Here is a 13607-nt window from a genome sequence, read left to right as displayed (position 1 = left end):
TCACACCCGGTTTGATTGGCGTGTTCTTTCCTCCCCCAAATGAGCAAAAATAAAAAATGCTTCAGCCGGATTCTCACGCTCTAAACGAGGCTGGTCTGAAAGTGCCTCTTGTACATCTTCGAGTATTTTCCTTCCCTGTCTCATCACTATTCGCTCTTTTCCCCTCCCCCCTCCCTCCTCTTCTTCTATCTCTCCCTCCTCTGGATCAGTGCCCACTGTGCCACCAGGAAATGTACAAGCCGAGGCTGTCAACTCCACCACGGTGCGTTTTACATGGAGTGCCCCGAGCCCGCAGTTTATCAATGGAATCAACCAGGGATATAAGGTGAGCATAGCAGAACTGGTGCCCCCTAGTGGTCGGAGCTAGAGGAGCAACATCTCATTACGAAGTCTGAAAGCCTCATTTCCTCAATTATTCATGATTTTAACACAGAGCAACAGTTTTTATTTTACATTTTACTTTTTAAATTAAAAGAAATCTCATCCAAAATTGGCTACGGCAACTCAATATTTATTTTACGTTTACACCTTTAAACATAATGTTGGGGGTTCTGGATGAAAACGGTCCCCAGATAATGAATGCAATTATTCTGTTGGGTGAAATATTCATATTTGAAGCTCAATCAAGAGCTAATCTGAATATAAGTTTCTTAAAAAATGAATTGCAAAGCCAATTTTTGGGGGAAAAATAATTTCTACAAACCACCAAAATGTAGCACACCACAACATGAAATGGAAAAAAAGAGGTCATGGGACCCCTTTGAAAATGGCCATAACAGTTTTTCCTCGCCAAAATTTAGCGTAACTTTGGAGCGTTATTTAGCCTCCTTCACAACGAGCTAGTATGACATGATTGGTACCACTGGATTCATTAGGTTTTCTAGTCACACATGATACTAGTGATCTTCACTCCAGCTTTAAAACTGAACGACAACCTGAAAACAGCAAGTTGCGTTAATGCGTTAAAGAAACTAGTGGCGTTAAAACAAATTTGTGTTAATGCGTTAATATCGCGTTAACTTTGACAGCCCTATATTAAATATAAAATATTAAATACAAAACTGTCATATGTATATTTTAGTTTTTAAATGTACAGTACTGTCAACCTAATTATCTGAAATACTGAAGGGATCCTATTCATTTTATTGTTATCTTTTGGTATTTATTTATTTGTTTGTTTGTTTGTTTGTTTGTTTGTTTGTTTGTTTGTTTGTTTGTTTGTTTATTTATTTATTTATTATTTTCCTTTTGTCAAAGTATTTTCTTAATTTTTATTTTTTTTATGAGGTTATCTTGTCATGTTATCATATTGTCGTGTTTATTATGTGTATTTTCCCCGTATTAAAGAAATCTTGATGTTACCATTGATACCCTGTCCCTTGTCACATCATGTCCAGCTGTTGGCGTGGGAACAAACTCGTTCAAACGAGGTCCAAGTGATGACGGTGCGTCCCAACTTCCAGGACAGCGTCCATGTTGGTTACATCTCTGGCCTGAAAAAATACACCGAGTACTACTCGTCGGTATTGTGCTTCACGACACCCGGAGACGGCCCGCGCAGCCCGCCTCAGCGACTACGCACCCACGAGGATAGTAAGTTTGCCCATTCCGGATATTATATGGTATTTGCAGATAATTACATGTCAGGCTGTTGTTCACTTCGTTTACTGCCTGTTTTATTATTTTTTTACAGCCCCTGGTGCCGTGGGACACCTCAGCTTCACTGATATCTTGGACACCTCACTAAAAGTCAGCTGGAAGGAGCCCCAAGAGAAAAACGGCGTCCTCACAGGTAACCATTAAAGATAATTATGTAACGTTAACATGTCGTCTCTGCTTCGCTCAGTTTACGAGTCACTGAGCTGTGTTTACTGTGAACATTCGTCTCTTCTTCCAGGCTACCGTATCTCCTGGGAGGAGTTCAACAGGACCAATACTCGAGTGACCCATTATTTGCCCAACCTGACTCAAGAGTACAAGGTGACGGGGCTCACTGCCCTCACCACTTACACCATCCAGGTCGCAGCCATGACTGCCAAGGGCCAGGGCCAGCTCTCCGCCTCCACCATTTCCTCTGGCGTACCACCAGGTGAATGTTCAATCTAATAGATGAACTTATACAGTAATTATGAATTATAATATGAATTCATAAGTACCTCAAGTGTCCACTGAAAGGGCTACAACCACTTACCCATGACTGAACTGATTTCTACTCAGCTATTTCTAAAAGCAGTGAAATTAATTTCCCCCGCTCTCCTCCGCAGAGTTGCCCGGTCCTCCAACCAATTTAGCCATCTCCAACATCGGCCCTCGCTCTGTCGCCCTGCAGTTCAAACCTGGTTATGATGGCAAGACATCCATTTCCCGTTGGCACGTTGAAGCCCAGGTATGGATCTATTTCAAAGAGGACCTATTATGCTCATTTTCAGGTGCATACTTGTATTTTGGGTTTCTACTAGAACATGTTTACATGCTTTCATGTTCAAAAATAGGCTTTGCTTTCCTCATGCTGGCTGTGCAGCAGCACCTCTTTTCACCCTCTGTCTGAAACGCTCTGTTTGCCTGTGAAGCAAATATTCGTAGTGGCCAAACGGCATTACTACAACTTCCATGTCCATCACGTGATGCCATTGGGCCCCAAAATACTTTTTCCCATAGACTTACATTGCGAAAGAGATGTCCCTAACTCAGCGATTAATTTATTTTGAGGTGAATCAACTTCTCAGTATGAACACTTGAATAACCCTTATTTAAATCACTAGGTCCTAAAAGTTGTAAAATGCACTAATAGCCGAACCCAGGGTTATTTCCCTTCTTCCGTTCATGTGAATGAGACGTGGAGTTATCACTCGGCAGTCGAGTCGACTGAGCAACTCTCATTGGAATGAACGGGAGCCCGCCTCCAACACTGTATCCAGTTTTCTTTATACATCCATAGTTTGAGGGAGTGCCAAACTAGCCGCTAGGCAGGTATTTATGCAAATGTGTTACTTGGTGACATCACCACTTTACGGAAGAAAAGGCGGGACTTCAAGTGAGGCGTTTCAGGCAGTTCCGGAGCAGTGTTTCTGTGGGGGAGAGTAACTCCATTTGGCGTGGACTTTGTAACTTTGCAGACCTTATACATGCACAAAACACTATATAACACACTAAAGGAAAGGGAAAAAGCATAATAGGTCCTCTTCAACACAATGAGAGCAGTCTGGATTTTTTTACAAGTTGTTTGATGTCTTTATATCAGTGCAGGTTTTACGATACCAGCTAATTTCTTTAATTTGTTCTCGTGCTGATAGCACCTAATTCTCTCTGTGCATTTCAGATTGGCATAGTAGGAGACAATGAAGAGTGGCTGGTGGTTCATCAGCTGACTAATGAACCTGATGCCAGATCACTGGAGGTCCAGGACCTGAACCCCTATACGTTCTACAGGTGAGCACACACACACAAACACACAAATGTATACAGGTGGCCAAAATCTTCTATCACAATATAAGTCATTGCATATCGCGATAACAACATATATCACACATTTTTTCCGGTAAGTCAAAAATAAATAGTCTATAACCACATAGTAAAGCCTATTTTATATACTCCTGTTTGAATTAAATACTTAACAAATAAAAAGTACTGAGCATTTTCTCATTTCATTAAGAAATTTAGTGTAAAATGAACATAAACAGTTGAAATTATAGAGAAAAAAAACTAATTTTTCCATATAAACACTATTTGTTAATCACATTGAACAAAACCCCCAATCTTCAAATATTCCCTCAAAATATTTCACATCAGATTTTCTGAGAAATTTAAGTTAGTACGTGCTCGTTATTATCAATTTAGACGAGGTAATTGTGTATCACGATATCTCGATTTATGATTTCATCACGATACGGTTCCATTGAAAGACGATAAATTATCATATTGAATTATTCCCTAGCTGTATATGAAATAAAACCTTACCCAACCGTCTTATAAAAAGTACATTATGAAAATGTTGCAAAGTGAAAAATCAGCCAACCTAATAAACTGGTTATCTTTTATCTTGATTTACTTTGTTGGAATTATTTATTATTTCTCTACTCATAAATAGATCCTCTTCTCTGCAACTACAATGACCTACTTTCCTTTTGGGCATCATTCAAATTCCATCTAATCTTAAATAATCTAATCTAATCCTTTCCCCGTATCACCAGCAGCAGATCTTGACTAAACACCCACCTTTATGATGATTTATCCACCATCCGCTGGTTTCCTTTGCTCCAGGTTCCGGATGCATCAGGTGAACATCGTGGGCACCAGTCCTCCCAGTCAGCCGTCCAGGAAGATCGAGACCCTGCAGGCCCCTCCGGACATCTCCCCCGCCAATGTCACCCTTCGCACCGCCAGCGAGACCAGCCTGTGGCTCCGCTGGGTGGTAAGTTGTCACAAATCGTTGCACGTTGGTTCCTATGTGTGAAGTTAGTGGAGTTTTATTTGATTATTATTATTATTGGAGCACGTCTGGGTTGTTCCTGTTCAGACTAGGCTGGATTAGATATGCCTTTGCATGCGCATAAGCTATCTTTTGTCCTTCTCGTTGATGGAAAATCATGTTGGGACTGAATTGGCAAAATGCCCTTGGGATATTAATTGGATACAACATTGATAAGATAAGCGTTGTCAAATCAGATTTAGGCAATTTCATTTTGCCCATCCAAATAACAAAAATCAATTTTTTTCATATATTAAAAAGTCTGATGACTTTCTCTACGACAGCTGGCTTCAACTCAACTGACTCACAAGCATCCCCCTTGTCACAAAACTTAAGTTTAGAATCTGGCACACTTCATTAGGTCTTTTTTGTTTCGTTCATGAGATGTTGCCTTTTCCTTCTTCTATAAGTTTGTCCTTGTACTCTCGCACACACACTCTGTACTTGATAATTGCGGCTTCCTGCGTCAGCACTTGGCCAATGTATTCTTCGCTACATCTGCCCATTATCATCGCCGTGCCAGTGCCTGGTCGGTGCCAGGCAGACAGAGAGACAGAGGCGAGATACTCCTGCAGCTCCTGCGGGGTTATGAAGAGTGCGTGTCACCTGGATTTAACAACACAGCGGTGTCAGCGGTGTGATATGACCCTTCAAACAAATGACAAAGCTCAGTGATTGCGACCCTTTTCAAAGCTGTAGTAGAAGTTTGAGTAACACTTAATTTGGTAATTAGGTGATAATTAGCAAGTGATCTTTTTATTAAATTATTAATTACCCCAATATTTACCTCAAAATGTATGGAAAATTACTTTATTGTAAACATTATTTAATAATTATATGTTAAAAAGGCATATAATAATTAAAATAGGTGCCTGAGGCTGTGCGCTGCTCTTCATCGGAGGTGGAAAACTAATAGACGACACGTCTGATCAGGCACAAATCTCACCATTGTGTGACTTATTGGCTACACAAATGTAACCCGGTAGCTAATGTAATGATTCAGGGAGTTTTTTAAGTTATTTGCTAATTATTATCTATTTATCAGCAGATATGGAAATAAAGCATATCAATTAACTTTGTATTCTTTTCCTGGAAATATATTAAATAAATTATCAGCTATTGGGAGATAGCAGAATATAATTAAAATAATTTTGGATACATTTTGAGGTAAATTTTGGGGTTAATTTGGCTGTAATTCCAAAGAAATTTCAAATAAGTTACTTGCTAATTATCACCTAACTGCCATGAAATTTATGGACCTGTAAAATGAAGTGTTCCCGAACTTTGTGGTCCGCATCGTGGCCGTAGAGGTCTTAGTCAAGGCCACATTAATTTCAAGAACACTAGCACTTTAATAGAAATAAGCCCAGCACATAGGGCAGGTGCTTTCACTTATCACGCTCAATTATGTCCATGTGTCAGTGCTAGATACACTGCATACTAGAAAACAAGATTTTAAGATCACCGTATTTGGCTGAGTGACATTTAGAGTGATTGCAAACACCCTGAAAACACACTTTAAGTTGTAGTTAATTTCAATATTAATGAATCACTCAAACCTGTTGCACCTATGCCTCTCAAGATCTATATTGCCTGCTACATATTAGGATTATATAGTATTATTGATTTAACAGATGAATGTGCAATTATTTAAAGACAATGGAGTATTACCACATTTTGTTAAAACCACTAAGTGCAGTGCTAAGTGCTGAGAGCTTCTCTTCCCGACACCTCTTAGCTGTTGTAATGTCACCGTGAAGTACGGCCTCTCGCGGCTTATTGCTTCGTTATGCACTCCGTTATGATGTCATTTGTATTGATCCTGCTCCAACTGGTGGAATAAAAAACAAAACAAATCCTCTTAGCCTCTTCCAGAGTGGGAGTACAACGGGAACCCAGATCTCGTCGGCTACCGGGTCCAGTACTCCAAAGCCGGGTCCAAAGGGGGGGTCCTCTCCCACGTCATCATGGACCGGCTGGAGAGGGAGTTCACCATCGAGGACCTGGAGGAGTGGATGGAATACGAGGTCAGAGTTCAGGCCATCAACGGTATCGGCTCCGGGCCCTGGAGCCAGCCGGTCCACGGCAGGACCAGGGAGTCTGGTGAGGAAGGACATATATGCATACATGTGTCTTACACATAGGCTGCGTCCGAAATTCCACAGTAAAATTCTATTTAGTATTCTAAAACAGTATGTGAGATCGTTTTAGTACGTCCAAAACCTTAGTATCAGACCAATAGTACGCAATATATTACAGTATGCAAACGCTAAAGACTACGGTGGCATAAATATCCCACAATGCATTGCGGTAGTGACGACAACGTTCATAACAGACGTTGACGGACAGCTCTGTAACATCAATAACACTTCAATTTAAGTGTAAGTATAAGATTTCACTTTGCTAGACGTAATATGTTTATAAAATTAATTCAGACTTTGATTCTCGCAAACTGTCGTTTTGGTCACATGAGGTTGGTACGGGTTACCATGGTTACACGTCTCCAACCGGCAAGGATGCTCTCAGGAAGTGACGATGTAACTTACTTCTCAGTGCGTCTGAAAAGATACATTCTGCTGTTTATTCACACAAAAGTATGTTGAACGATAGTACACATATTGGGTATGTAGTGCATAGTATGTGAGTTCGGACGCAGCCATATATGTAATAAGATGTGCTTGAAGTGTGCTAAGCTCCGTCCTTTACCTCTTTACTGTAGTACCCTCCAGCGGCCCAACCAACGTGTCAGCCTTCGCCACCACCTCCAGCAGCATCCTGGTGCGGTGGGGGGAAGTCCCAGAGGCTGACCGCAATGGACTCATCCTGGGGTACAAGGTCAGCAGCCAACAGTCCCATTCATCTGAGAATTATCTCTATTTCAGAATAATAGAATGGTGGAGGGATGATGTATTTTTGTAGGCCAACCAGGAAGTTAGCATCGCCATGGTTCCTTCGATAAAAAGCCAATGGGATAGCTCCAAAAAAAACATTGATTTCCAGATGAGGGAACCAGAAGTGCTAAAATGCTAACTCATCTCTGGGTTTTGGGATTCATTCCTGCAGCACTATGTGTACAAAGGTCAATCAATATTTTGCAGATTGTTAAATCAATTTGAAAGTTACAACAAAAACATAAAAACATCTTCCTGTTACTTATTTCCTCATCACATCATCATTCACTGTGTATTTCAGGTGGTGTATAAGGAGAAGGACTCAGACACAGCACCCAACTTCTGGGAGGTGGAGGGCAACACCACCCACACCGTCCAGCTGACCGGTCTGGGCAAGTACGTCCTGTATGAGATCCAGGTCCTCGCCTTCACACGTATAGGAGACGGAAGGAGCAGCTCGCCGCCCATTTTAGAGAGGACCCTGGATGATGGTAAACATTTTACCGGCCTATTTGAACTTGTTGCTATCTATTGAAATTGTATAATTCTCTAAACAAACACAAATGTCACTGTGCTGGGATCATTTCACTTGTTACTAATCAATTTATCAAGATTGTTTCAGCAAATGATTGAAATGTTCTGACTGATCACACCTTGTATAAAGAAACGTGTTATAGAAAGTGTTTCTTTTTAACCTTGTTTTAAAATGGATTTATTTCCTTGGTCCATTTTGTTTTATCTGTGATATATGTCACATTCAATACCAGAGGTTTGGACTCGAGTCAGACTTAAATCATGAATTTGATGGCTTTAGACTTGACTTGACAAAATCAAAAAAGACTTGCAACTCAACACCAATCTTGTGACTTCACTTGGATTTGAGCCTATTAGGGCTGTCCCAAATACCATTTTTTTGGGCTTTGAAGCTTCGGTGAGAAATAATTGAAGGTATCGAAGCTTTGCGGAGCTGCAGGCTGACATGTTCTTCTGTCTGTCTCCGTCTCCACCATTTCACTACTGTACACACACGCACCTCTACACACAACAAACAGCGACATCCGTCTGAGAATAACTAATAATATTGAATGTTGAATATGAATAATGTTGTGGGATTATTCCTTATTTCATGGGTTATTTTGGAATGTATACATTATTATTACATATTTATATATAAAAAATAAAAAACAAAGCCTTCAAAAAGTGATTTTGAGGTGGAATACCATGGCAACGGTCAAAGCGTCGAAGCATTCGGGTCAGCCCTAGAACCTATTGACTTTACTTCATATCTTCCCTCGAGCCCAAAGGTTAAAAAGTATGTTAATTAAAAAGTGGGCCACAAATCAATTTCCTTTCATTTCCTGAAACAATTAATGCTATTCATTCCCAGCACTTAATTCCCCAGATCCACTTTGTTTGAACCAATCCAACAGCATCCAATCACGTTGCAGGAGAAAACCATGAAGAGCTACCGTTGCATGACTGCGCGCCACTTGAAAAAAATGACACCAAAGATATTTTTGTTTGTGTACAAAAACTACGCAGTGGTCAACAAAAAACAATTGCAGTTTGCAAAATGTGCGGTTTGAAAATTACAGACGGAGACGAGACGTAAATGAGAGCGCATTATGACTGGTTTAGGACCCGAAACTCAAAGTTTAGGTCTTGGTACTTGAGTGCAAAGACTTGAGACTTACTTGTGATTTGGTCGCACCTCTGTCTAATACTCTTGCCTGATTTGTTTATTTGATGTATTCTAGTACCAGGCCCTCCAGTCGGCATCCTCTTCCCAGAAGTCAGAACCACCTCAGTCCGTCTCATCTGGCAGCCTCCTGCACAGCCCAACGGCATCATCCTGGGTCAGTTTGCAAAATACAGACTTTCCTCTACAACATTAAATATTCTCATGAGACAAAGTTTTGTGGTCTAAAAAAAAGAAATGTCCCTCAATATTGTTTGATTTTGTAGTGCAGCCAAATTGTTCTCTTTGCTCAACTTCTTTCCTGCATGGCTTCATATTGATATGTCCTTTTAGCCTATCAGATCACGTACAGAAGAAACTCCTCAAACAGCAACGCCGCCACCGTAGACGTGCTGAGCCCCAGCGCGCGACAGTACACGGCGTCCGGACTGAAACCGGAGATGGTTTACGTGTACCGCCTCACCGCTCAGACACGAAAGGGTTGGGGCGAGGCTGCCGAGGCTCTCGTGGTCACAACAGAAAAAAGAGGTAAAATACCGCAGCTGTTTAAATTATTCACCTCTAAAATATTAAGTTTGAGAGTATCCTTGAATGTGTGTATGTGTGTGCCCTTCAGCCCGACCCCAACCAACGAGCCGTCCCGTAGTGCCTCAAGAGGAAGTCCAGGCTCGCAAAGTGCTGTTGTCATGGGAACCAGGCAGCGACGGCCTATCCCCAGTTCGTTACTATACAGTCCAGTACAGAGAGCTGCCGGACAGCAACTGGACGGTCCACTCTGCATCAGTCAGCCACGAGACGCACTCCTACATAGTGGATAGGTAAATGTGAACGTCCGCTTTCATTCCCCCTAAACGTCAGCAGTTTTCATTCTGACTTTTTTTCTCCTCTTTAAAGGTTAAAGCCTTTCACTTCGTACCAGTTCCGTATAAAAGCCACCAATGACATTGGAGACAGCGAGTACAGCCAGGAGAGTGAGGCCATCACGACACTACAGGATGGTAAGACTGCAGTAGTTAGACATGTCCCCCTGTCGTCACTATCCGCTGAATTTCCTGTTCACTTGTACAACAACACTTTTGTAATCGAATGCCTTTACATTCATGTTTTGACTTTGGATTTTCACAGCGAATGCTCTACGTCAACAGTGCGTGTGTTTACTCTCAAGCTGTTCCCCAGCAGACTGTTTGAATTATATATCACTCTGCTCAGCTGGGTTGGTTTCGCTAACACCAAAATTCTCGTTTGTTTTTTTTCTCCCCTTATCTCCTCCAGCCCCAGACAAAGCCCCGACCATTCTGTCCGTTACACCTCACACCACCACATCTGTGCTGGTCCGCTGGCAGGTACGCCGTTGAATTACTTGGCGCTGTGTTTTGTGAATGGAAGGATGAATTCATGTTTGTTAAGTGTTGGGCATTAAAGGGATAGTTTGGGTGTTTTGATGTGGGGTTGTATGAGGTATTTATTCACAGTCAGTGTATTACCTACAGTAGATGACGGTCGGCACGCCCCCAGTACAGAGAAACAGACAGGAGTTACCGCACGGAAGCAAAGCAAGCTGTAGACAGGGCCGACAGCAACAAAAAAATCAATATCAGTTCAAGTGTGCTCTATATTTAGAATATTTTCACTGGTTTACCTTCCTGTGAGACAGCTATAGAGTCTATGTTTCCAACGGGGAATTGAAACCGTTATCTATGCTCTTGCCGATGCAACCAGACTCTATTGAAAAAAACACTGTTATACCCGATCAGAGAAATCAGTTTTTACAGTTCGCTGCGTCTTTTGTATTGTATATGTTGCTAGGCAACCACCAAATGAGTGCTAATGTTACCATATTACAAACCATGAACTGTACGCCGCCCAAATAGTTAATAGTACAGTTTAAAATAATGATAACAATTTACATGAAATCTCAAGTACCGCACTAATTTGCCTGTTTTCTTTTCAGATTATGGTAACTATGGTTAGTAAACTCATGTAGCTCCGGGTATCCAGCAAAAGGCACAACAATGAGAAAAAAACGATAATGACATCGGGCGCTTTTCTGCTCTAAGTTGAATTTTTTTAAACTCGAGGCTTTCAGGGTGCTCCTGTAAAAACACGAGGGCGAGGCGCTCAGCAACACAAAAGCAGTGCGCAAAACGCTTTACTCTCATTGAAAACATTACAAAAAGCCGCCCCAGGCTGCTAAATCGCGCTCTGTCTGATGAGTCGGGCCTACGTTTGTTTGTGTTATTGTATTTGATTAGTTCGGATTCACCAGAGTCACACTATAGCACAAACAAACTAACCGATCGAGACAGCGATAGACCAGCAACCCCTGTGTTCTGCGAGGTAAAATTACTGTTTTTCCCAATGGAGTCTGGTGGCTTTGGCGAGAGCATAGATGGATACAACGGCTTCGGTTCCCCGTTGGAAAGGGCTGTCTGACTGCACGGTATAGCAATGAAAATATTATAAATAGATTGTACACTTAGACTGATATTGATTTTTTGGCTGAAATATGTTTTGCTGCCGGCCCCGTCCACAGCAGTACATTGCTTTGATTCTGTGAAGTAACTCCTGTCTGCTTCTCCAAGCTGGGGGCGTGCCAACTGTCATCTACTGTAGGTGATACACTGAATATGGATAAGAACCTCATACAACTCCACTTCAAAACACCCGAACCATCCCTTTAAGCAGACCTCTTCTCTTCGCAGCCTCCCTCTGAGGATCACATAAATGGAGTCCTGTTGGGGTTCAGGGTCCGGTACCGGGAGTTACACTACGACCGGCTTCGCAGCTTCACTGTCCGCACAATTAACAGCCCCTCTGCCAACTGGGCTGATCTCACTGGTGAGTTTACTTTTTCACTGCTTACCCATCAACTACTCCACAGAAAGCGATGCTACTCGGAGTCTTAACTGTACTTACTTTTACATCAAAGTGTTGCTTTTGATGCTATCAGTAAGGCCTGTGGTGTGTTTTATTAAATAGCAGCTAATATTGCAGCTCTTTTCCCAATCCTTGTTTCCCCAATCCTGCCCATCCTCTATCCAAACTCCAGCTCCTTACAGCGTCAGGAACTTGAGTGAGTCCTCGCTCACCCAGTATGAACTGGATAGTAAGTCCCTTTATGCCTCTCTTCCGTCACTCTCCATCTGTTTGCATGTCATCTGTTGCATGCCATTTGTATAAAATTTACAGCATCTGCGCCTGTGCGTCGTCCTCTCACTCAGCCGTACCCGCTGAGGGGCCGCCGCCTGATTCTTAAGATGTGTATATGACTTAATTCTCTCCAAGCCGCCCTATCATTATTTCAGTGTCTTCTTTCTTTTTAATCGCTGACAAATCTTCCCCGTGTCCCCACAACAACCCCATCTTTTCATCACTTTGCCTTTACAATTCCACCCTCTCTGTCTTTTTTGTTCAATTCATGATGTTGTCTTGCCACGAGCATCACTATGACTGTGTGTCTCTCTGGAGGAACTTTTCTTTTTTTGATCTTAACTGTTCCATTATAATGCTGCTGTGGGTTCTCTCCTCGCAGATTTGAGTAAACACAAACGCTACGAGATCCGTCTCAGTGTGTATAACGCTGTGGGGGAAGGTCCCAGCAGTGCACCACAGGAAGTGTTTGTTGGAGAAGCGGGTAGGTTTATTCTCTCGCTGTGCAGCGCGTGTGCTACTCTACCTTTAATCTTCGTTTCTTAGATGTTAAGCAAGGCCTATAGAAAAAGTGATTACACTCTGCTCCATTTTAGTACCAACATCCCCTCCCCAAACTGTGGTGGTCCAGTCCTCTACAGCCACACAGCTGGACGTCACATGGGACCCTCCTCCTCTGGATGCTCAGAACGGGGACATACAGGGTTATAAGGTATCAATAATCTCTCTTTTTTTTTCCTGTGTTGCAGCAAATCAGCCAAACTTACATCATTCCTTTCTTATTTTTTATCTTTTTAATGATTTTTTTTCCTTGTCTCTGTTCACAGATCTATTTCTGGGAGTTTCAGCTCCAGAATGAGACAGAGCGCCTTCGTACTCTGTTCCTGCCGGAACTCGGGGTGAAGCTCAAAAACCTGACAGGCTACACCACCTACATGATCAGCGTGGCAGCCTTCAATGCTGCAGGGGACGGGCCCCGCTCCCTGCCCACCAGAGGGCGCACTCAGCAAGCAGGTGAGCTGCGGCGAATCCAGATGTGGTAGCGTTTCTTCAAAAAAGACCAGCGGCATTCATCTCGCAGCTCAGATCTTCTATAGCATTTCACAGTTCTGTATTTCTTTATACCCACCTGTCTGTCTCCCTCTGTCGTCAGCACAATGATACTCCTCCTCACTATTTTACGGTGCTCAAGGGTGCTTGTGTGGAGTAGTATCTCAAAGTTGGCCTTCTATTCAGTCACAAATGGTGCCTTACAAAAGAATAGATGATGAGCACTTTCATTTTTTAGTCACTGTGTTGCACAAAACTGCTGCAGCTTTAAGAGAAATACTGTAAGCCTCGCTCCTCGTATTCACCAAGAAATAGAACATTTTCACTAAAGAGTTTGGTCCTGTGAGAT

At 42.2% G+C, this 13607-nt stretch overlaps 1 protein-coding gene across 5 annotated transcripts in view; it reads left to right on the top strand.

The window, feature by feature from the left end:
• Positions 1 to 13607, top strand: part of sdk2a (sidekick cell adhesion molecule 2a) — a 111836-nt gene that overhangs the window by 83428 nt on the left and 14801 nt on the right. For all 5 annotated transcript variants that reach the window (XM_074656509.1, XM_074656510.1, XM_074656512.1 and 2 more), the window contains exons 18-37: positions 210 to 325; positions 1398 to 1593; positions 1694 to 1792; positions 1898 to 2089; positions 2265 to 2386; positions 3320 to 3429; positions 4261 to 4411; positions 6334 to 6571; positions 7188 to 7303; positions 7661 to 7850; positions 9117 to 9215; positions 9392 to 9586; positions 9675 to 9876; positions 9953 to 10056; positions 10331 to 10401; positions 11761 to 11896; positions 12108 to 12164; positions 12591 to 12692; positions 12805 to 12920; positions 13036 to 13222. In XM_074656509.1, the coding sequence (XP_074512610.1) occupies positions 210 to 325; positions 1398 to 1593; positions 1694 to 1792; positions 1898 to 2089; positions 2265 to 2386; positions 3320 to 3429; positions 4261 to 4411; positions 6334 to 6571; positions 7188 to 7303; positions 7661 to 7850; positions 9117 to 9215; positions 9392 to 9586; positions 9675 to 9876; positions 9953 to 10056; positions 10331 to 10401; positions 11761 to 11896; positions 12108 to 12164; positions 12591 to 12692; positions 12805 to 12920; positions 13036 to 13222 (2799 nt within the window). The remainder of the gene's footprint in view (positions 1 to 209; positions 326 to 1397; positions 1594 to 1693; positions 1793 to 1897; positions 2090 to 2264; positions 2387 to 3319; positions 3430 to 4260; positions 4412 to 6333; positions 6572 to 7187; positions 7304 to 7660; positions 7851 to 9116; positions 9216 to 9391; positions 9587 to 9674; positions 9877 to 9952; positions 10057 to 10330; positions 10402 to 11760; positions 11897 to 12107; positions 12165 to 12590; positions 12693 to 12804; positions 12921 to 13035; positions 13223 to 13607) is intronic.

Source organism: Sebastes fasciatus, chromosome 13 (genome assembly GCF_043250625.1).
Source record: "Sebastes fasciatus isolate fSebFas1 chromosome 13, fSebFas1.pri, whole genome shotgun sequence".
Classification (NCBI taxonomy): domain Eukaryota; kingdom Metazoa; phylum Chordata; class Actinopteri; order Perciformes; family Sebastidae; genus Sebastes; species Sebastes fasciatus.
The sequence above is the reverse complement of the archived record's forward strand: the minus strand, read 5'-3'. Positions and strand labels throughout refer to the sequence as shown.